The sequence below is a fragment of the Neovison vison genome, chromosome 2 (genome assembly GCF_020171115.1).
Source record: "Neovison vison isolate M4711 chromosome 2, ASM_NN_V1, whole genome shotgun sequence".
NCBI classification, from domain to species: Eukaryota; Metazoa; Chordata; class Mammalia; order Carnivora; family Mustelidae; genus Neogale; species Neogale vison.
The window spans coordinates 24,940,230-24,964,367 of NC_058092.1; the positions used below are offsets into that span (position 1 = coordinate 24,940,230).

The window sequence follows — 24,138 nt, forward strand, 5'->3', positions numbered from 1 at the left end:
CATCCTGTCAAGAGGAGTGCCCCTGAAAGGCTGCTGCAATGCATAGAGAGCAAGACGGTTCCAGGCAGAAGGGCCTAGAGAACTCACTCAGTCTGAACCCTCTCAGTTCACAGTGGGGAAACTAAGCTAGGCAGAGAGAACCTTGGTGGAAGCAGAATGACCCAACCAAGGACACTCAGCAGTCATGTGGTCAGGCTGAGTAGGGAGCAGAAAATGGCTCCTCCATACTCCCACGGTCTACACCATATGTATGTCTTCCAATTAGGTTGTGCATGATGCCCTAGGGAGGTACTGAAGCAGGACAAGAAGTGCCTCTGGCTTTCAAGAAGCCTACAGCCCGACAGAGAACATAAACACACGTATGTTAGACCAAAGAGCCCTTTGGCCCCACGGATTTGAAATGCTGCCCCCATTACCTATCAGATTCTACAATCTGCATGAGACTGTTCTAGACTCTGTTCTGTTCTGCTGTCTCTTCCTGCACAGCAACACGTTTTAAAGACTATAGCTTATAAAATATTTTGATATCTGGTCTAAGAAGTCCTCTCTTTTTCTTTTCTTTTCCTTTCTTTCCTTACCTTTCCTTTTCTTTCCCTTCCTTCCTTCCTTCTTTTTTTTTTTTTTTAAAGATTTTATTTATTTGACAGACAGAGATCACATGTAGGCAGAGAGGCAGGCAGAGAGAGAGTAAGGGAAGCAGGCTCCCTGCTGAGCAGAGGGCCTAATGCAGGGCTCGATGCAGGGCTTGATCTCAGGACCCTTGGAAAATGACCGGAGCTGAAGGCAGACGCTTTAAACCACTGAGCCACCCAGGTGCCCCCTTCTTTCCTTCTTAAGAATGTCCTGGCTATACTTGTACAATCACTGTTTCAGATGGACTTTTGAAGCAGTTTTTGAATAACACAGATACTGAATCGTCTTTGGCACGCTTGTTTACAGCAGGCACTGGATACTTTTTGAGGAGTCAGGCCCTCATTTCCTGCCCTTGGGAGATCACACAATAGCTGGGAAGTGTAACCAAGCAAGAAGTGTAAAGCAACAATAGGATTCTCATGCTCTAGGTAACAAGAGCCAGATGAGTGAGGAGTGCACACAGATATAACCGCTGTGAGTTCCATTGTCCCTCCAGCCAAGGAAAGTCATGGACGCTCAACAGGGAAGGTCACATTATACTGTACTTTGATAGGTGAGCAGGAGTTTGCCAGGTGTAGAAGAGAAAAAAAAAATGCATTGAGTTGAGAGGAAGTCAGAGAATGCATCTTGGAGGAGACATTTTATTTGAAAGTGAGTAGGAGTTTGCCAGATTCAGAAGGTGAGATGAAGGGAGAGATTGCCCTGAGCTGGGAAAGTCACGTTTTTAAAGCTGGGTTTTGAGTTGGAGGAATCAGAGAAGATGCTGGGAGAGGTAATTAAGAAGGATTTTTTAAGAAAAGTAACACAAGAAGATGACATTTGACCTAGGCTTTGAGGGATAAAATGAGGAGATCACCAAGAGGAGAGGAGAGAGGCACCCGCAAGAGGAGGTAGTTAGAGAAGATTTCCCAGAGCAAATAGAAAACCTGCTGGCTTCTTGCCCGCTCGCTAAGATCCATGGTCCAGGACCTAAGCTTCCCAGCGTGTAGGCGCTCCGGATTCTGAGGTGGCGGCTCTGCAGTTCCCACTTCCCAGTGTGGGGCAGCTGTGCAGCCCGCCCGGCGGGGAGGATTGACGCTTACTCAGGTTTGCGGAGCAGGGTAGCAGAGCTGAATGCTTTATGTCGGAATCGACCAATGGGATGGCGGCACCCGGTTGCCCGGGCTACGGAGGGGGCCGAGCGGGGCGGGGCCTGGGCGTCAGGGGCGGGGCTTGGGCGGGGCTTATATAAGCAGGCGGCAGGGGCAGGCGGGGCGTGGGGTCGGTGGCTGCTGGGCGGGCGGGGCGCAGGCCGCGGGGCCCGAGCCGGGGGGAGCGGGCGAGCGGAGGCGCCGAGGATCCGATTCACTCGCTGGGGAGACCTATGGGCCGAAGCCGTGTAAATGCGTTTTAAGGCGAGTGCGGGGAGTGGCTCGGGGAGCCTCCGGGGGCGGACGCCCTCGGCTCCAGTGCTGACCTGCCCCCGGCCCCCTTGCCTCCTCTCAGCAGGGGCCTCGGCTCCGCAACTGCCACTCCTCCTTGGGGTGTTGCACAAGTTTCGAGGTCACCGGCGACCCCCCCTAGCAGCGCGCCTGGCTCTGGCCCCCGCGAAGGAGGACGGGGCTTGGTAAGGTGATGTGGGGGGCGGGTCCTTGGCCCTGCACTCGGGAGGGCTCTCCCGGGCAGAACCTCAGGTTTCGGTTCCTGCCCGGGAGCCCGCGACCTCTACCCACCATGTGGCCCCATGCACGCTTAGAGTCCTGGCAGGTCAGGACCTGTCCCCCAGCCCCCCACCCCATTTACAAACGGTGAAACTGAGGCTCGGAGAGGTGACAGGGCATAGCCAAGGTCACGGAGCTGAGGGGGGACTCAAACCTAAGCTCCTGTTCTGGGGCTGAGACTCCTTAGTGGGGCCACCTCCAGTCTCTTTGGTTGGGCATGGTCAAAACTGGGGGTCCCTTGAAAACTTCCCCACCTGAGCTTCTTGGCTTTCCTGCTCCCTCTCCTTCTTTCATTTTTTGCCAAAACCCGAATTTCATAACTGGAAAGGATCTCTAAAATGATCCATCCGTTTTTCAGATGGGAAAACTGAGGCTCGGAGAGGCAGTGACATATAGGCATGTTATGCCTTGTCCCATTCCGGGATTCCTGGTCGTCCCCACCCTTCCCAGGGGGCCTAAGCTCTCCAGACTTGAGCTGGTGGTGGGGTGTGACAGGACTGGGGCCCCCCGATTGGGGAGGTCAGAGGGACAGCGGAGGGCAGCCCTCCAGCGAGCCGCCTCACTTTACTCCCTCTTCCCCTGCAGTGTGTTGCATACTTTCTAAGGCGGCGGGGCGGCGGGGCAGCGGCTCCATCCAGCCCGAAACGGCTCCTCCTCCTCGGCATGGCTGGCTACTTGAGCGAAACAGACTTTGTGATGGTGGAGGAGGGCTTCAGCACCCGAGACCTGTTGGAGGAGCTCACTCTGGGGGCCTCACAGGCCACCGCGGTGAGGGATGGGGAGTTGGGTTGGGTCTCTTATTCCCCATGCCGGCCCAGCTGCCTTTCCTGGAAGGACTCCCTGGGTCCTCATCTTCCTTCATATTTGGCATTCAGTCTTTACTGTTGCCTGAGATGGGCTCATTTGACCCCCATTTCCTTGTTTTTGCCCCAAACTTTGTCCTTCCTGCCTGCCCTGCCCTGATGAACAGCACCACCACCATCTACCCCGCCCTCTAGGTCAGAAACTGGGGAGTCTGACTCGCCACCCCTCCCCAGGGCACCACCAAGCTCATTATACCACCAGCCCGCCCCCGGGTGCTCTGCTGGGCCCTGGCTTTGTAGTTAGACCTCATCTCTCTAGGGGCCCACTAACCTCCTCCCTGCCTCCTCTCACTAGCCACCCCCCAACCCCATCACAGCCATGCTCAAACTCAGAATTGTCAGACGGTCCCCAACTGCTTGCAAGGTTAAGCCAGAGTTCTGCCTTTGGAGCCCCGCACCCGCCCGGCTTTGCCCAGATCATGCTTGATCCCAGCCCAACCACTCTGCTTCCTCATGACGCCTTGTGCTGTTATCGCCCCTCGGCCCAGGCTGTTCTCTCTGCCTGGAATGCCTTTCTCCCAGGCTGTCTCACGCTTACCTATTTCCGTCCTTCCTCATTACTCATCACTGTCACTTTGTCCTAATCTCCCGGGCCGATTTTGTATTTCCTTTTCTCTGTGGCCTCCACCGGGAGAACATTTATTGAACGGACCTGTCATCGCTCAGAGGGTTGGTTGCCTTCAAGACCCAAGCGCCTTCAGGGCCAGAGCCCTGTCTGGTCACCTGTGTCCCTAAGCATCACGTCAGACACCAAGTGGGCTTCAGTAAAAAAGTGTAGCATAAAAGGGAAACTGAGTTCCAGGGAGGGCTGAAGTAAATGCTTTCTCACCCGGAGCCTCGTACAGGTTTTGCCCTCAACAAATCTGTGGTGACCCATTGCTCAGAGGCAGGGGTCGCAGTGGAGGTGGGACTCATGCAAGGCTTCAGTGGGTACCTACATGTGGAAAGCCATGGGCTGCAGGCCGTAGCTTTGGCCTGCAAAGAATCTATCTTTTTCTGGAGAAAACGAATGTATATACAGCTCTGATACTTTGAAAGCATGTGTTACATGCAGCGAGAGCCCTAAAGTGACGTTATTGTTTCGGGGGAGGTAGCCTGTGAGGGGAATCTTGAAGGTAGACTGGGAATTTGCCAGATCCAAGTGGGGGCAAGGGAATTCTGCACCAAGGGCATGATGGGAACGAGAGCTCGGAAGGTGTGGAGCTGGGGCTGGAGCTGCAGTGAGGGGACGAGGGGACTTGAGCCAGATCACAGAACCCCCAGTGCAGTCGGCCTTCTATGCAGAGACTGGTAGAGGTAGAGCCGGGCGGCTTGGTGGCCAGAGTGGGGCCTGGGTCAGGTTCCCCGGGAGGATGGCAGATGGCACGCACCAGGAGGGAGCTAAGCAGGGGGGTCTCACATTCACTCTTCTTGCGCAGGGTGATGTTGCTGCCTTCTTCGTGGCCGACCTGGGTGCTGTGGTGAGGAAGCACTTCTGCTTCCTGAAGTGCCTGCCCCGAGTCCGGCCCTTTTACACGGTCAAGTGCAACAGCAGCCCAGGTGTGCTGAAGGTCCTGGCTGAGCTGGGGCTGGGCTTCAGCTGTGCCAACAAGGTGAGCCCCTATCCCCCCCCCCCAACCCTACTGCTTACTGACCCTCGCTGCCTGCTCAGCACACAGGAGGCTGGAGTGCTGCCATTGGCCCCTACCCCCTGGGACAGGCCACCCACTTGGAAGAGGGCTTGAAGGGATGAGGGAGGGAGAAACAAGCATGGAAGTTCTCAATGGGAACCCGTATGTGTGTGTGTGTGTGTGTGTGTGTGTGTGTGTAGGTGAGTCACCTTATTCATGGAAATTTTCAGGCTTCTTGGCTTAGAGCTCTGCATGGTATCCCTCTAATTAAAACAAGACAAAACAAAACAAATACCTTCTTATCATCGTTTTTTTTTTCTTTTATAGTCTTAGTAATGTGTGGCAGTACCTTTTCTCAACTAGTCCTTTGAGAATTCTGTTGTGTTGCCAATTTTGCTGCCTTTCTAATGAGATTACTACTGTTGTCTGAATTCCCCTCCTGCTCTCTCTAGATTTACTCTGCTTACTTACTGTCGTTCTCTGTCATCGGGCACCAATGTGCGGGTCAGTGTGCGGGTCAGTGTGTAATCCAGTGTTGAGTAAGACAGGCTCTGTCGTCTGGGGGTTGAACTCTTTGCTCATCTCTTTTCTCCCTGTCCTTAGCTGATGACAGCCTTCAAGCGTATAAAGTTTCTCAGAGTACCACTTTGGACACATTTAGTCATTCAGCAAACCTTTTTTGAGCACCTACCAGAGGGCACATTTCAGGTGGGGATTTAGCAAGTGAACAAACCAAACCAAACAAAAACGGCCCTTTTTCATGGAACTTGCTTTCTAAAAAATAAACGAGTGAAACGATGAAAATCTATGTTGTTTTAGATGGTCATTGCTAGCGAGAAAGTGAAATTGGGGAAGGGAAGTTAGGGAATGTTAGGAAGGAAGATTGTACTTTCATGTAGCTTGGCCAGAGAAGGCTTTGCTGAAATTTAAATACGGACCCAAAGGAAGCAAAGGATCCAGCCAGGTGGATAACTAGGGGACGTGCTTCCAGGCAGAGGGAACAGCAAGTGTAAAGGTCCTGAGGTGAGAGCAAACCTGGTGGGCGTTGCTTTGTGAGGTTGTCATTACTGTTATTTTTTTTAATGGTTAGTATTGATTGTTTTGAGGGGAACTCATTTGAAATCCTGGCTGGCAGTGTGGTTGGGTGTTAGGAGGAGGAGGATTCTAGAAAGGGACCCTGGAGGAGAAAGGAGGAGAGCTAGCCTGGGCAGGATGACAGGGGTGGAGGGATTCTGGGTGGGAAGGAGGTGTGCAGCATGGTGGGATGGTGAGAATAAGTCTTTTCTCAAAGACAATGTTAATGCTGTGAGTGATAGATGAGTCTCTCCCTATCGTCATCGCAAAACCTCTTGGCATTAGCTCTTCCTTTGCACACCTAGCTTCATGCGTGTCTTGCGTCAAGCCTGTGAGGAGAGTAGGAGAGAGATCGCCATTTTACAGTGGAGGAGACTGGGCCCAACTGTGCGCAGCTTGCTGGTAGCAGAGCCCGGACGTCCCCCTGCAGGCCTGCCATGCCGGGGTTCAGCTCTGGGAGAAGAGGAAGGGGCTCCTTCCCAGGCTTCTTCGTCTAGGGGTGAAGAAAAGGAGCCAACCCCCTGACAGGTCCTATGCATCTGGAAACCCAGAGGTGGGACACTGTGCTTGACCATCTGGCCTCAGAGCTAGCCTCCAAAGAGCAGAGTTAGAGGGGGTTAGGGCTTAGACTTTGAAGTCCGAAGGGATGTTAAAAGTGCATACTGTTGTTGAGTGCTTCTGTCCTGTCAGGCATTTTGCCAAGCGTTTTCTGTACATTATCTCATTTTATTCTCGCAACAACCCTGTGAGGTAATTATTACTACCCTGATTCTGACAACAGCCCTGTGAGAAAGCAGTTAACAGACCGGGAAGGGGGCGCAGGACATAAGTGACTCACTAGGGAGTGGCCACGTGTGTAGTGTGGCCAGTGGTAGTGTGGCGTCTCCAGCTCTCGCTGCATCTATCCATGTCCTTGGGGAGGGAATGGCAGAGCTGGGCCCCAGCTGGTGACGATTGCCTTTGTTAACCCCCAGGGCCGAGAGGGGCCATGGCTCCCTCCCTGCAGTTGAGATGATCCCACTTACTGAGAGGTGGCTCCGGGAAGCACAGCTTTTCTTGAAAGGCCAAGACTGCCCTCTTCTGGTTGGCCATCATTAGTGGCTACACTTAACATCACCATGCCCCTGGCCAACATTGACCTAGGATCTGGTGTGAGCGGTGGGCTGGGTGTAATTATGCCATGGATAGGTCAATGGCACAGGCCATGCCTTGCATGGGGCTCTCGTCCACCCACCCACCTTCCCAAGGACCTAATGTCATCTCCCCTGCCCCCATTCTGCCTTTTCTTGCTGTCTCTATCAGCATCCTCCCATCTTAAAAAGCCTTCCAGGGACTCTACACCACCTCGTGCGCAGTCCCGTGCTCTCTCTCCGTGTCCAAACAGAGCTGTCTACACCCGCTTGTCTGTGTGCACCTGGCTCTTTCCTCTAACCCCGACATCTGAGCCATGCGCCCCCATTTCCACTCTCACTACTCTGAGGAATCTCTTACCAACTTCCCCAGCGATCTCCCAAGACTCAGTAAGCACTTGATTTTAAACATGCATTTTGAGTTATTCGAAGAATACATTGATTCATTCACGTACACATGTAGGCCATCAACTTTGTGTATCCAGAGATAATCACCATTATCTCTATTTGACTTTGGTGGGTATATGGTGTTTAAAAAATACGTACAAATATGATCCATAGAAAAGATACAAAACATAAAAGATGTTTATGTGGTGGGGACTGTGTCTCAATAGCTTTAAGCTTGGCAGGTTGGAGATCTGTCCGTGTAGATGCATTTAGATCTTGTCAGGGGCACTCTTTGGTTCTCTTATTATCCAGACTCTCAGCAACATTCAACACAGCGACTGTTCGTTTTTGGAACACTTAACGTGAGGGACTCCTGGATGGCTCAGTCGGTTAAGCATCTGCCTTCGGCTCAGGTCATGATCCCGGGGTCCTGGGGTCGAGCCCCATGTCAGGCTCTTTGCTCAGCGGGAAGTCTGCTTCTCCCTCTCCCTCTGCCTCTCCTCCTGCTTGTGTGAGTACATGTGCTCTCTCTCTTTCTCTTTCTTGCTCCAATAAATAAAATTGTAAAAAAAAAAAAAGAACACTTATCACGAGATCTACCCTCTTAACACATTTTTAACTGTACAGCACAGTATGGTTGATTGTAAACATGGTTCGGCAGATTTCTAGAACTTTCTTCATCTTGCAGGACAGGAACTTTATACGCACTAAGAGCTACTCCCCATTTGGGACAGATTCTTTTTAAAAACACTCAACAATAACCCATGTTCCTAGTTTAAAGACTTCAGAAGTAAATGAGAGGAATGAGAGTGTTGCTCTGCACCTGCCCTCCCCGCCCAACCCCCCCCACCCCGCCCCGCACCTGTGAGAGTTGACACCCTCCTTCTGTACGGATAGGAGTCACAAGATAAGGTTTGCCATGACAAGACTATACAATCTAGGTGTTGTTCCCCTTCTGGATGAATCCTTGCTCCTCCCCTCTCTGCAGGTCCTGGGTGCCCGACTCCCCTCTCTCTCAATGGGAGAATGCCTTTGGATTCTGTCTCGGGCTCCCTTTCTCTTGTAAACTTTCCCTCCTCTTAGGGAATTTCATCTCCCACTGCTGTAGATACCATTAGTATGCCACCACCTCCCACATTTCGATCTCCAGACCAGACCTTATATATCCAGTGGTTGCCTGGATCCCACAGGTCACCTAGAACCCAGTGTGCTCCAACGCTCTCACCATCTTCCCCTTGGAGAAGGGCTGCTTGGCCTGCTGGGCATGGAGTCAGACAGCCCCACGAGCTAGCCACCACCACACTTGCCAGCCCGGCCCCTGGAGTACCTCTCTCCCATCTGTTCCCTCACCTCGGGAGATTGCCACCAGTCCCCCACAGAATCCTGACAGCCCTTCCTGAGTCTGTACTCACATGGTAGCCAGTGATGTGCATTTAAACCTTGCAGTTCAAGTGCAAATCTGACTGTGCCATTTCCCTCCTCGAAACCCTTCCAACGGATTACCTTGAGTCGCAGGATAAAATATAAATCCATATCAGCCTTCTCGGTCTCCCTGTTGGCTCTGCCCACCTCCCTGACACCCTGTCTTCCCCACACGGTGCTCTCCCTGCCCAGGCCACCCCAGGGTCCCCTGAGCTGAGCACATTCTGCCTCAGGGTCTCGGCAGGACCTTCTTCCTGCTACCAGAAAGTTCTTTCCTTCCCTCTGGGCCTGGACGAAGCCTCCTGTGGAGCTCAGCTTCACTTTCTGACCTTCAGAAAGGCTGTCCTTGACTCTTCACATCCAGGTCCCCCATTGGGCTCTCTAGTATCCCGTGCCTTTTCCCCACGCTCTGCTCACGTTTGTAACTCCTTCATCATTCAGTGCTCATTTGTTCTTGCCTGCCCCTGCCCTAACCCAAGAAAGCTCTATAGGGTCAGAGATTTTCTGCTTCTCTCACCACTTGTTTTCTTTAGCATCTCAACTGATGCTCCAGGAACACTTGTCTGCTTTGAGGTTGAATTCTCTGTCGCAGTACTGTGGTAAGAGCTTGTGTGCTAAAGTCTGACAGTCCTGGGTTAGAGTCCCAGCTTTGCCGCTTACCAGCTGGGTGACTTTGGACAAGTCACTTTACTTCTGAGCCTCTGCTTCCTGCCTCATAAAATTATTATGAGACTTAAATACAAATGAATATAAAATATTTAAGGCGATGGCTGGCCTGTGGAAATCCTTCAGTGAATAAAAGTCATTACTGGGTGTTTATAGCTAAAACACAAGCCCCAGATTGCCACCGTGGCTTCCTCATGTGGTGAAGTCAGGAGCAGAAACACATTTGCACGTCCACTTGGACTCAGAGTCTTTGGAAAACAGCTGGGAGGCCAGCAGTTCCAGCTCCGTCCTGCTTTCTTCCTTAGTGTTTCCGCAGGCACGCGGGCTTCTCTGAGCTCCATGTGGTCCTCTGTGAAGTGTGGCCAGTGCATATGTCTCAGGACAGTTACAGATATCACGCGAGATAATGCATGATAGTACCCCATGTTGAAAAATTGCTACATTAATTTAGAGACTTATTATAAACTCAGAATGGCTAAAAATGGCCCTGTGTCTCCTACATTTTTTCAGAGCTGGTTTCGTCTTCTTTTCCTGCCCTCCATCATGGAGAGTGTGGGTGGGAGTTTGAGTTTGAAAGCTGGCTCTGCCCCCTGTCTGCTGCATCTCTCCGCTGAGTACCAGTTTCCTTCTCTCTAGAGTGGAGTCGGCCCCCTTCTGACGGGATTACTGCAAGGAGTAGATAAAGCAGTGAATCCAAAGCAAGGGTTGGCCAATGATGGATGGTTATCAAAGCCAGGCCACTGCCTGATTCTGTCAGGTTCTGTCGGATCACAGCCGTGCTCGTTCACTTGGGCCCTCTCTCTGGCTGCTTTCGTGTTGAGCAGATGTCAGGGAAACTCTATGGCTGGGGCGCCTGGGTGGCTCAGTCCATTGGGCACCTGGCTCTTGGTTTTGGCTCAGGTCATGATCTCATGGTCATGAGATCCAGCTTGGCCTCAGGCTCTGTGCTTGGCCTGGAGTCTGCTTTGGATGCTCTTTTCCTCTTCCTCCCCCTCTGCCCCTAAACTATTTGTTCTCTGGCCCTTTTTCTGACATCTCATTCAGTGCCTGCTTATGGTAGGTGCTCAGTAACAGTGAGCACCATCATCATTGTCTGTATCATTAACGCTGCAAGCTGGTGGAACTGTGTTCTGTAAAGGTGAGGAAGAGGAGGCCCCTCACGGGGAAGGGCTGACCAGACTCACCCAGCAGAGCGCCACGCACACAACGGGCCTTGGGATGTAGGATGACCTGTGTCAAAAGGACTCTTGGTCTGGTGAACTTTCCAGTACATCAAGGAATAGTCTTTTTTTTTTAAAGATTTTATTTATTTATTTGAGAGAGAGAGCATGAGCACTTGAGCTTGCACAGGTTGGGGGAGGGGCAGATAGAGAGGGAGAAGCAGATTCCCCTCTGAGCAGGGACCCTGGGATCATGATTTGAGCTGAAGGCAGATGCTTAACCAACTGAGCCACCCAGGTATCCCCACCAAGGAATACTCTTTAAACATTAAATCTGTCAGGAAAATGTATCACGCCTATTGTTAGGCCTATCATGACTCTATGTAATGTCTTTCAATGAATTAGAATATATATATGATATATTATAATATATATATATATGACTTTGTGAGGCTAAGATGCTCTACTGCCAGGAAGTTATAATAACTATATAAATCTACCATGGATTCTCTGTGACTGGGACCTCCCTCACCTCGGTTGTACAGTGCACCACCTGCCCAGCTGTCTGTGGCAGCCTTGTCTGTCAAAGAATGGCGAACTGGCATGAGTCCTGATTTTCGCATATCTGTTGTGTAAAAATGCAGCCCACTTCTTAGGGACCTCCCCAGGCATACTATGACTCTGCCCCTCATTTGTGCGTCCTCGACTTCTGTGGGCCTGGTAGACCCTGAGCCTCCTCACCATCACCTTTGTGATCCCACAGGCAGAGATGGAGTTGGTCCAGCGTATTGGCGTCCCTGCCAGTAAGATCATCTACGCCAACCCCTGTAAGCAAATTGCACAGATCAAGTACGCCGCCAAGCACGGGGTCCGGCTGCTGAGCTTTGACAATGAGATGGAGCTGGCAAAGGTGGTAAAGGGCCACCCCAGTGCCAGGTAAGCTGAGGACTGCTCATGGGGAAGGCTGGGCTGAGTGTGAGGGCAGAGGGAGAGGGAAGGGGAGCACTGGAGCCGAGGACCCTGAGCTGGCCCGGGCCATAGTCCCAGGAGTCTGGGGTGGGCGCGCCTGGGTCAGACCCAGCGAGCTGGGGCCTGATGAGGACCGGGGCAGAAATACCTGCGACAGCCTGGGCACAACAAAGCTGCGGTATTCTGGAGGTCAAAGTCACGGGCCGAGAGAGCAAGAGGGGGTTGGTCAGGAAGGCGGCACAAAGGAGGCAGCCTTCGAGGTGGGCCCGATCAACAGTGTATCTGGGTGAACTGCTTCAGCAAAGAATGCGAGGAGGTCAGAAGCAGCCCTGGGGTGTTTGAGGAATGAGCAGAAATTTGGGATGGCCAGAACAAACCCTGTGTGAGGGCAGAGGGCAGCTGTGAAGGCTGGTCGGTCACAGTCCCAGGGCAGAGACGTGATGCACGTGGGCATTGGCGGGGTTTGGGGCTGGATGTTTGCTCCGGCTTTGGCTTTCTCGCAGTCGCCTGATGCCATAGGGGCTCCAGGGAGGGCCACCTTGGGGTGATGGGGGACCACTCTGGTTCACCCAAAGCATCTTCCATGTTGTTGATTTTACGTGATATCGGGGTTCTCAATAAGACTGTGTTTAAAAAACGGTTCCCCTCATACAAGAAAAGTTGGAAAAGCCTGGCCGGTATAGAGGCTGATTTGGAGGAAGTGGAGCTGCCTGGGAGAGCTGGAGAGGTCAGGGCCAGGGCAGCGGCCGCAGGGCTGGGCCCAGGGATGTTTAGGGAATGGACTGGACAGGCTCCAGAGGCTGACTGGCAGTGCAGGTACAGGAAGGGGTCAGGGCTCTGTGGGGTGGGTGGCTCTGAGCTTATGTCTCTGTTCTCCGAGAGGATATAATTGGGGTGGGGGGGTGGGGTCCCCCCACAGAGGTGTGCTGCGTGTCTCCTCAGGATGGTTCTGGGCATTGCTACTGATGACCGTCACTCCCTGAGCCCCCTGAGCTTCAAGTTTGGAGCGTCGCTGCAGTCCTGCAGACACCTGCTTGAAAACGCCAAGAGGAGCCACGTGGAGGTAGTGGGGGTGAGGTGAGTGCCTGGAAATCCCACCCTCCCTGCCAGCCCCCTGCCTCTTTCCCAGAAATTAATCAGTTCTCTTATGAGATCCTCCTTCAGGGTCTGCAAGGAGGGCCTGTCCTCAGGCATAGAATCCTGCCATTGGACAGTTTCCTCTCTTTGGAAAGAAAGTTCGGAGTGTCCCACTCACTCAACCCCATGGTCCCCAGAGGCCCCAGGAGGGACCTGGCTTGGCAGGAGCCATGCACACCTTTGCTCTGTCTCTTTGCACGCAGGGATATGGAAGAAGTCATGATAATGACCTAATAATATAGTTTTCATTTATTCTGTGCTTAAGATACGCCAGGCACTGTGCTAAATGCTTCAGGTACATTATTGCACAGCCTTGTGGGATCTTAACTCCACTTTATAGCTGCGGAAACTAAAGCACAGTGCTGGCTGGGACGGACCTACGGACACGGCTGACTCTGAGCCCTGCTCCTCATCCCAGGGGACTCAGCCCCAGTGGCAGCATGAAGGGATGGGAGGGACACCAAGTGCCAAAGGACTTTGGATCTAGTCTCCTGTCCACACCTCACTTGCCCCATGACCTTTGGCAATGCATTTAACCTCTGGGCCCTCAGTCACTGTATCTGCAGAATGGGCACGATGCCCGTTGTGCTTGCCCAAGGCTGCTCCTGGCTTGGGCTGCAGCCATGGCACCTGGGGCCCTGCATGTAAGCCGAGGGTCTTCCTCCCTTCCCAGTTTTCACGTTGGCAGCGGCTGTCCTGACCTTCACGCCTACGCTCAGTCCATCGCAGACGCCCGGCTTGTGTTTGAGATGGGCGCTGAGCTGGGCCACAGGATGCATCTCCTGGACCTTGGTGGTGGCTTCCCTGGATTGGAGGGGGCCAAAGTGAGATTCGAAGAGGTAACCCTAGGCTATGTGGGAAGTGGGGATGGTGTGCTCAGGGCTGTTGAGTGGGTCCTATGTGCTGCCTGCTGTGCTAGGTGCTTTTCCCAGATCATCTTATTATTAGCCCCATGTTACAGCCGAGCAAACTGAGGCTCCTCAAGGTTACATCACTTTCTGGTCTACGGCAGAGCTGGCAACACACCCTGCTCTCTGACACTAGTCCATGCGCATATTTGAAGCTTAACCAGGCCTATTTGCATAAGTCCTGAAACTCTCTGAGGGCCTGGCCTGCTCTATTCTGCCTTAGGTGAGCTGATGAGAAATCAAACGGGAGGGCAGGGAAAAGAAAGGCCCACCTGTCTGCTCCTTTCCATGTGAGATGAAATCCAGAAAAATGTCCCCCAGCAATCCCCATTGCAGCCACTAGGGGTCGCCTCTCCCTAGTAAGAGCCAAGTTCTGGGCGCTCACACGGGCACCGACCCTAAGAAAATAATCCCCCACCGGCACAAAGAGCCTCAAAGAGGAGCTTTGTAGCATTGTTCATAACAAAAACCCAGTGGACTTTTGTGGTCCATCTAACACTCGAGAATTGGTTAAATGGTGGTACATTCATATGACCTCCTTGTGAGGTCATTTCCAGAGTCTGTGGCGTAAAACAGGTTATAAAACATGTATAGCCTTATCATATTTATAATAAAAAACTGTGTTTGTATAGAAAAAGAATTAAAGGAGCTACTCCAAAGAGCTAACAGTTATTAACAATCTGGGTGATAGAATTAAGGGTGATTTTGATCTTTGTTCTTATATTTTCTGTGAAAAACATGTCCTTTAACAGATTGGTCACTTATGAAAGAAAGATATACATCAGGGCTTCTAGAACCTGAGTACCAACTATTATGTTAAGAACACCTCTTCCCGGGGCACCTGGGTGGCTCAGTGGGTTGACCCTCTGCCTTCAGCTCAGGTCATCATCCCAGGGTCCTGGGATTGAGCCCTGCATCAGGCTCTCTGCTCAGCAGGGAGCCTGCTTCCCTCTGTCTCTCTGCCTGCCTCTCTGCCTACTTGTGATCTCTCTCTGTCAAATAAATATATAAAATAAAAATTTTAAAAAGAACACCTTTTCCCAATTTGGGAGTGTTAAGGAAGCTGATTGACACAAGCGTAAGGGTCTTGACTCTGCTCCGTCTGCATCCTGCCTTCCTGGCCACCTGTCCGCAGTCACCAGTTGGGGCCTTAGCAGCTGCCAAATGCTTCTTTCTGAAATCAAAGAAGCTTTCAAGGAATAGACTTGAAGCTATAGCAAGTCCTCAGTATGTAAATCCCACATTTCACACATGTCATTGTTCCCCATCCCTGACCCACCAGATTGCTTCTGTGATCAACTCAGCCTTGGACCTGTACTTCCCAGAGGGCTGTGGCGTGGACATCCTTGCCAGGCTGGGGCGCTACTACGTGACTTCGGCTTTCACCTTGGCTGTCAGCATCATCGCCAAGAAGGAGGTTCTTCTGGACCAGCCTGGAAGGGAGGGTAGGTTCCAGGTGGGCAGCAGAGCCCCATTTTTTCCCAAAGCTAGGGACAGTGGCTGGCTGAGCAAGATCTAGTTTTAGGGCTTGGAGAGTCTGGAGGATGGATCCTTGCCTTAGGGAAACTTATATCCAAGTTACCCCCTCAAGATACTTGGTGTCAGTTTTTCCTATGTATGTTTATACTTTATGAAGATTGAGGTCAAAACAACATTAGGGAGAACAGATAGTTTATTAACCCATTGTACAGATGAGAAAACTGAGAGTCAAAGAGAATATAAGTGAATTGCTTAACAGTAAAAAGCAAAGCCTGCATTCGACCCCATGTCTGTCTGCTCTCTAAAGGACAGGCTCTTACTCATCCTACTGCTGCTCATAACATAAGGAAAATAATTAATGACAACTTATAATTGTCTAAGCCGACTTTATAGATGACAGAACATAGGCCTGGAGAGGTTGAGTCACTTGCCCAAAGTCACAGAGCTGGTAGAGTCAATGCCCGGATCCAAGTTCAGGCCGGGCTGACTCAGGGTTCTCTGCCCACACTGCAACGTCCGCACTCTTTCCTGCCCTTCCAGAGAGATCAGTCCCTCCAGCAGCCCCTTGAGTGAGTGGGGTCAGAGGCTCTGATCTTGGGGCTTCGCCTTCTGCTCCGGGGTCCCAGGCAGGAGAGCTGAGGTCTGTGTGTCTTCCCCTGAGAATTCATTGGGAGGGGTGGTGGGCCCCAGGTAGAATGTCTTGTGTGTGTGTGTGTGTGTGTGTGTGTGTGCAGAGATGACATTCTTCTGGCTTCCTTTATAAATCTGGCTCATTACCCTATCTGGTCCAGCCAGGAGACCTGCTTTCTCATTTCTGCCCCATATCATATGCCTCTGAGTGAGCAGCTTAACCTCTTGGGGTCTCGAGCTTGGGTGGGCTGCTCTTCGGCCTTTGCTGGGGCGTCCAGGGGCTCAGCTGCAGGCCAGAAGTGTGTCCTGTGTAGGGGTGCCCAGCTTCAGGGGTGAGGCTGCATCACATGAACCTTGTGTCATAAGAGGCAGCAGGACCCACCCCAGAGCTGAGGAAGGGGCAGATTTTGGGCTTCAGTTACCCGTCATCCTTGCTGAGCTGCCCACTGGGCCAGCACCCCACTCCCGCCCCCTCACACTGCTGCCTGTGCTTCCCCTGACCCCTGCCCTCCCCACAGAGGAAAGTGGTTCCATCCCCAAGACCATCGTGTACCACCTCAGTGAGGGCGTGTATGGGATCTTCAACTCAGTCCTGTTTGACAACACCTGCCCTATCCCCATCCTGCAGAAGGTGAGCCTACCCCCACGTGGGCCTGTTTTCAATTGTGTGTGTATGTGTGTGTTTAAATAACATTCTGGGGGGTGTTTTTATCTAATTTTTAAAAAGTAACACATATTCATTGTGGAAAATGGCAGGATGACGAAGATCACCCAATCCCACCATGTAGAGATAGACTCTTGGAACATTAGAGTTCTTCTTAGTCTTTAAAAAAATGTACTCTGTTTTCAGAAATAAAGTTGGATTGTGTTCTTTTGTAACTGCTGTTTTTCCACTCGTTATGGGGTATAGCTCTTTCCATGCCATTAGTTCGCCTTTGACAACTTGCATTTTGAAGACTACGTAGTATTTTAACCCATCTAACCTATGGTGGGGTTGCTGTTTTGAGTGTTGTTGAGAATATCTTGACATCCATCTGTGGTCAAGCCCTAGAGTGAGTTTCTAGAAGCAAAAAGAAACAGTTCATCATTGATGGGTTCTTCCAGGGTGACCAGGGAACAGGCATGGACAGAGAGGGGAAAGACTATCAGATACACTGTTGTATTTTCACATCTCCAGGCCTTTGTGTGGCCCTTTTTCTGGAAGGGAACTTCAGTGTCTAGAGGGACCTAGACCATCGTGAGTGCTCGGTGCGTTTTTGTTTTTCTCTCTTTTTCCATCCTATCTCGTTTTTCAAGACCTACTCAAGTGTCAGCTCCTCTGCGTAGCCTTTCCTTCCCCTTATCTGTCACAGGCAGAAGGAGCCCCCCCACCCCAATGCCCACGTCCACGTGCCCATGCCACGACTTGAGCTGGGTTGTTCAATGTGATTTCCTCTAGCTAGTCTGAGTAAGCCTCCCTGATGTGCTCAGGAATTCAGTTTTCTCCCGTGATATGCTAGCCCTGCCTGCATTCTTGTGGTTTCCCACATCCTACTGCACTAAGAAAGGACAAGGCTGGCCTAGGCCAGCCACGCCCCAGGTCACACAGCAGGCAGCAGCTGCTTCCCAGGTCCTGACCCCCTCCAGACCCCATCTGCCTTCCAGTACCCCTCTAACTGTCGCAAGCCGTCCTTGACCCACGCCCCATTCCCTTCATCAGTAACTCAGATGAGCAGGACTGTGGGCCCAGCTCATTGCCACACTCCCCATCCAGGGTCTCTATTTTGATGAATCTCTGGTTGGTATTCCTGCCTTGGGCCCCAGGATGTTACTGATCTGCTTTGTGATCAGTCCTGTTTTCCTCTGGATGCTACTGAAGTTTCTTCCTTGGGGCTTGTCAACCACTTACCAGGTCCAGCCCTGTGACCAGATCCAGGGTGGGGCCCCTTGTCTGGTGGTGGAGACAGATGACCACACACACAGTAAATGAGCTACTGTTGTGCTGGGCGTGTGTCAGAGGGACCCGGCCTGCCTGCGGTGGCATCTGCACCTCCTTCCCCAAGGAAGGTCCCCTTCATGAGTCTCGGTGGCAGGTCTGCATCCCTGCTCTACGTTCCCCAGGACTTTGTGTTTGGACGCCAGACACGGAAAGTCCTCTTAAACATAATCAGTCCTTGGTTCAAAATATACTTCTTTTTTTTTTTTTTAAAGATTTTATTTATTTATTTGACAGAGAGAGATCACAAGTAGGCAGAGAGGCAGGCAGAGAGAGAGGAGGAAGCAGGCTCCCTGCTGAGCAGAGAGCCCGATGCGGGACTTGATCCCAGGACCCTGAGATCATGACCTGAGCCGGAGGCAGCGGCTTAACCCACTGAGCCACCCAGGCACCCCAAAATATACTTCTTATTGCTGGAGCCTACCTGGCTCCTTTTTGTTTGTTTTCTTTTTAAAAACTCAAGAAACATTTGAGTATTCTCGCTATGCAAAGCCCCTTCCTGAGGCCTGCACAGGACAGTAGGTGAGACAGAATTGTCTGCACTTTGGAAATGCTGTCCTGCTGGGTACGGGAGTGTGTGCCTGTGTGTGTGTGTGTGTCTGTATGCGTGTGTGTGTGTGTGTGTGTGTGTGTGTGTGTGTGCATGCAAGTGGTGAGCAGTATACAGGCTTCAGAAAGGTACAGAACAAGTGTTATTGGAATTTTTTCAAAAAGATTTTAGTATATTGGGGTACCTGGGTGGCTCAGTGGGTTAAGCCTCTGCCTTCGACTCAGGTCATGATCTCAGGGTCCTGCGTTCGAGCCCCGCATTGGGCTCTCTGCTCAACAGGGAGCCTGCTTCCCCTCGCCCCCCGCCTGCCTCTCTGCCTACTTGTTATTTCTCTTTCTCTCTGTTAAATAAATAAATAAAAGATCTTTAAAAAAATTATTTTAATACATATCTTTAAAAGGAAAGGACTTTAGAAAAGTCATGATACCATTATCAAATTAAAAATAAACAATATCGGGGACACCTGGGTGGCTCAGTTGGTTAAGCAGCTGCCTTCGGCTCAGGTCATGATCCCGGCGTCCTGGGATCGAGTCCCACATCAGGCTCCTTGCTCGGCAGGGAGCCTGCTTCTCCCTCTGTCTCTGCCTGCCATTCTGTCTGCCTGTGCTCACTCTCTCCCCCCACTCTCTCTGATAAATAAATAAAATCTTTAAAAAAACATAAACAATATCCCCCATCATCCTGCCTCATAAATGGTTTGTCTAGTTGACTTGCTGAAAGCAGCAGCCAAAAAAAGTCCATATACTGCATTTGGTCCAATGTCTCTTCTTAACCTATTGGTTTCCCCAAACTCACTCCTGGTTTGTTTGTTTGTTTTTTTGTTTTAATTATTTGTTGATGAAACTGAGTTGTTGGTCCTAAAGTTTCCTGCATTCTGGATTTTCCTGATTGGTGGATTCCTTGGATTTCCCTCTGGTGTTATCGACTATGTTGTTCTGTGCCCTGTATTTATTTCTTTGAAACTAGGTAGTTCAATTTCATGGTTTCAGGTGGATTCCTAATCAGTTTTAGGGTAAAAACATTTCCTGGGAGGACTTGTCTTTCTTTTTAGTGAAATAACCATTCTTACATTATTTATTCTTTTTCTGCCCCATTCCTTTTGTCTCTTCCCATGGAAAGTACCCACTGTTTTGACTCAACTGCTACCATTTTTTCCATATGGCTTTTTTCTTTTTTAATATAGTTTTTTTTTCCTATTGTGGTAAGAACATTTAACATAAAATCTCCTCTTGTAACAGATGGTTAAGTGTATGATGCGTTACTATTAACTGTAGGCACACGTGGTATAGCAGATCTCTAGAACTTGTTCATCTTGTAGAGCTGAGATTTTATGTCCATTGATTATCGACTTCCCAGTTCCCCCTTCCATCAGCCCCTGGCACCCACACTTCTAGTCTTTGTTCCACAAGTTTGAGTGTTCAATACCTCAAATAAACCAAGTGTGCATTGTGTGTCCTTCTGTGACTCGCTCATTTCAATTAGCATCGCGTCCTCCATGTTCATTCACGCTGTGCATGCTGCAGATAAGGCGGATAATATTCCATTGTAAGGATAGACTGCATTTTATCCATTGTAAGGATAGACTCCATTCAGCCATCCTCAGACATTCAGGTCTTGGCAGCGGTTGACAGTGCAGCGATGAATATGGGACTGCTAATCCCTCCTAGAGATCCTGATTTCAGTTCTTCTGGATAAATACCCAGCAGTAGGATGGCTTGATCATACTGAATTTTTTGAGAAGCACCATCCTGTTTTCCAGGAAGCGTCTGCATCATGAGGCATTCCCTCCAGCGGCATAACAGCGTTCCAGTGTCTCCACGACCTTATCAACACCAGTCATCTTTTGTTTTTTGATAACAGCCTTCCTAACAGGTGTGAGGTGACATTTCATTGTGGTTTCAACTTGTGTTTCTTTTATGACTAATGACATCCAGGCTCTGGTCATGAGCCGGTTTGCTGTTCATCTGACTTCTTTCACGTTTTGTCACATCAAAGCTTATTCCTCAACGTATTATAATTTATTTTATTTTATTTTACATTACTTTACAAAAAGGATGTTATGATGTATGCAACATTTTTGGACTTCTTGAAAAGTGTACTGTCACAGTCTAAGCTGCGTCACTGCTGCTGTGTGTCCCTAAGGCCCACACCGTGGGTGAGCATGCTGCGGCCAGTCCATTTGCTCTTCCTCTCCAGGCACTGGACTGTTTCTAGGTCTTCGCTACTGTGAGATCTGCCAGTCTGAATACTCTTGTTTGTGACTCTGTGGAGTTGCTGGGCATAGATAGGGCACCTGATTGTTCTGCCTCATGAGATCATGCTGAATGGTTTTCCATAGTGGTGGTACTGCTTGGTGATCCCCTACCCCTGGTAGAGGCTGGGTAGATCCGTGTTTTCCCCAGCGCTCGGCATCGTCAGACTTTCAACATTCTCCCGGTGGAATGGATGTGAAATGGTTTCTCCTGTCTTGATGGGCATGTCCCTGATTACTAATGAAGTTGGATATCTCTTTGTGTATTTATTGGACACACATATTTTATCTTCTGTCAGAGACTTTGTGACCTTCCCTTCAGTGTCTGCTCTTTGCGTCTGAACCTCTCCAGCCAGTGGCCTGCACTCGCTACACTTGCTCCCTCGGCTCTCACTTCTTCTTCGAACCTTCCCAGTGGAATATAGATTGGGCAGCTGTACAGAAGATGCTCTTGAAAGTTCCTTGCACGTGGCCAGCCCAGGGGTGGCACTTCTGTCTTCAGCAGCTGATCTTTCTCCACCTTCTTGTCCTCGGCTTTGCCTCCTCCTCGGTCATTCCCACCTTCCCTCTCCAGCACTTTCCCACACTCCCCTGAATGTTGACTCTCAGACCTCCATTCTCAATCTTCTTCTCTGCCTACATGAATTTCCTAGGTGAGTTCTTCCAGACCGAGGTTTTCAATATCTTTAATGGTCTCATCATTTTCAAATTTATATCTCTAGTCTGGACGGTTCCCCTGAGCTCCAGACTTGTGTATCCCTCGACCCACTTGCCATTTCTGCTGGATATTTCACAGGCACTCAAATTTAACTTGTTCGGAAATGAACTCTTGATATTCAACCCAAACTTCTTCCTTCCCAAAGTTTTCTCCTAGGAAACCACCGCCAGCCAACCAACTGTTCAAGTGGTAACACTGGTGGTATTCTTGATTCTTGCTTTCTTCTCTTCCCACAGGCTGTTCACCTGCAATTTTTCAGTCCAATTCCAAAATAACTTGGAATCCATTTAATTTCTTCCCCGCCACCAGGGCCGAGTGCAAGCTGCCCTCACCCCACTTCCTAGGCTAGTGTAGCACTCACTCACTGGTGGTCTCACCCTGACTCCTGCTTCCTACTATCTAATTTCCACACTGTAGACAAAGTGATTTTTTAAGAGATTTTATTTATTTATTTGACACAGAGAGCAAGCAAGAGAGTGTGAGAGAACATGCACAAGTAGGCAGCAGCAGGCAAAGGGAGAGGGAGAAGCAGGCTCCCTGCTGAGCAAAGAGCCCGATGCGGGACTTGATTCCAGGACCCTGGGATCATGACCTGAGCTGAAGGCAGGCACTTAACCAACTGAGCCCCCTAGGTGTCCCCAATGTGATTTTTTTAAGTACCCAAAGATCATCTCTCTTTTCTTCTTAAAACTTTTGGTGGCTCCCTGTTACTCTCAGAATAGAATCCAGGCTCCTCACCCTGGCTGGCAGGGCTCCTGCCCACGTCTTTACCTGCATCAGTCCCCACTGAGCCCCTCACTTACCTGCTCCAGTCCCAGTGACCTCCTTTCTGCTCCTGGAACAACTAAGCTCCTTCAGACTTAGGAACCATTGTATTCACCTGTCCGAACACTCTTCCCCTTGCTCCTGAGATGACTTCCTTACTCTCCTCTGGTATGTCTCAGGTTGGATGTCACCTCTTTGGGGAAACCTTTCTGATGGCTCATTCTCAAGGGCGTTTGCTCCTCATTATCAGATAATACTGTCACCTTGTTGATTATCTTCGTAATGCATCAGAATCTTTAATTATTCCTATTGGGTTTTGTTTCCTTGCTTATCATCTGTCTTCCCCACTAGTGCGCAGGCTCTGTGGGTGTGGCCATGTTGTCTACTCGTTACCTTTGAATTCCTAGCACCTGGCGCAGTGCCTGGCACATAGTAGGTGTTCGATAACTACTTGTTGAATGAAGGATGAATGAATGCATCATTCACTATACTGGGAGCCCGTTGAGGGCAGAAATTGTTTCCTCAGTACAGGACCTGACACATAGTAGATGCTCTATGTTGGAATGGAATCAGTCTTTAAAAATTATGGGAGTGGGGCGCCTGGGTGGCTCAGTTGGTTGGGCATCTGCCTTCAGCTCAGGTCATGGTCTCGGGGTCCTGGGATCGAGCCCCGCATTGGGGTCCCTGGTTGGTGGGAGTCTGCTTCTCCTTCTCCTCCCCACTCATGCCCTCTCTGTCTGTCTCTCTTTCAAATAAATAAAATCTTTAAAAAAAAGATGGAGAAATTTAAATTTAAAGGAACAAAGGAGGGAGAAGCTCTGCAGTCCTCTATCCTAATTTATTCATAATGTCACCCCTCTTCCATGAGACACACCAAGTGGCATGTGGCTGTGAGCCTCACGCTTAGTGGTGGTGGCTGTGCACTTACTGTAGCACATGCTGTACAAAGCACTTTATGTGGCGTTACTCATGTAATCTTTATAACAGTTCTACATGGTGAATACTGTTATCAGACCCATTTTACAGATGAGAAAACTGAAGCGTGGGGGGTGAAGCAACTTACTCAAAGTCCCAGCTTTATAAAGAGTATTAATCACAGCTAATAAAGGGAAGAATTTTTATACTGCAGACTGTGAGGTGCCTGGGGGTAGGGTGCATAGCCTCTTTGTTTTTGATTAGCTGGGTGTCACCAGAGAACAAGCTCTTCGCTACTTTCCTATGAAATTGTTGCCTCCAGATAAAATCTTCTCACCACCAGGCATTTGGACATTGCTGATTTTTTTTTTTGAAAATTTATTTATTTATTGGAGGGAGGGGGGGAAGGGCAGAGGAAAAGGGGAAGGAAAGCAGACTCCCTGATGGGTGCAGAGCCTGATGTGGGGCTCGATCCCACAATGCTGAGATCATGACCTGAGCTGAAACCCAGAGTTGGTCACTCAGCTGACTGTGCCATTCAGGCGCTCTGGCCATTGCTAATTTTTGGTTATGTTCATTCATGTGTCCATGAGTCATACCTCTGCCTAGGATGCACTTTGTCAGTCTCTGTGTGGCTGACTCAAGTTACACACTGAAAGTGGGTTCCCTTTAAAAACCTGTTTTATGATGAGCCCCTAGAATAGGATTACCAGGGGCGCCTGGGTGGCTCAGTGGGTTAAGCCGCTGCCTTCGGCTCAGGTCATGATCTCAGGGTCCTGAAATCGAGTCCCACATCGGGCTCTCTGCTCAGCAGGAGGCCTGCTTCCCTTCCTCTCTCTGCCTGCCTCTCTGCCTCCTTGTGATCTCTCTCTGTCAAATGGATAAATAAAATCTTTAAAAGAAAAAAAACAAAAGAATAGGATTACCAGGTAAAAAGATAGGAGCCTTTTTAGGTCTCTTGATACATATCGCCGGATTGTTTTCCTCAAAGCTTGCCCAGTCTATACCGTTAGCAGCTGTACTCACTTCATAATAAGCTCACTATCCATGCATGCTGTGACTTTTTCTGGTTAACTAATTTATCTGAAATGGTATATATCTCAGTATTTCTTTCATTTCTGTCTTCTTGACAAGGATAAAGCATTTTATTGTTTTATTTCCTTTGATGTCAATATCTTTTTATATTCTCCACTTAC

The 24,138-nt window shown here is 50.1% G+C and overlaps 1 protein-coding gene across 3 annotated transcripts in view; it reads left to right on the forward strand.

Moving 5' to 3' along the window:
- Positions 1 to 1,926: 1,926 nt before the first annotated feature.
- Positions 1,927 to 24,138, forward strand: part of AZIN2 (antizyme inhibitor 2) — a 38,572-nt gene continuing 16,360 nt past the window's right edge. Inside the window, exons 1-9 of one of the 3 annotated variants that reach the window (XM_044237736.1) lie at positions 1,927 to 2,027; positions 2,119 to 2,239; positions 2,919 to 3,101; positions 4,615 to 4,788; positions 11,409 to 11,581; positions 12,557 to 12,691; positions 13,425 to 13,590; positions 14,942 to 15,104; positions 16,287 to 16,399. In XM_044237736.1, coding sequence (XP_044093671.1) covers positions 2,997 to 3,101; positions 4,615 to 4,788; positions 11,409 to 11,581; positions 12,557 to 12,691; positions 13,425 to 13,590; positions 14,942 to 15,104; positions 16,287 to 16,399 — 1,029 coding nt within the window. In that variant the 5' untranslated portion in view covers positions 1,927 to 2,027; positions 2,119 to 2,239; positions 2,919 to 2,996. Of the gene's footprint in view, positions 2,240 to 2,918; positions 3,102 to 4,614; positions 4,789 to 11,408; positions 11,582 to 12,556; positions 12,692 to 13,424; positions 13,591 to 14,941; positions 15,105 to 16,286; positions 16,400 to 16,495; positions 16,620 to 24,138 lie in introns of those variants that run through there. The other 2 variants (XM_044237737.1, XM_044237735.1) reach the window with 2 other exon arrangements.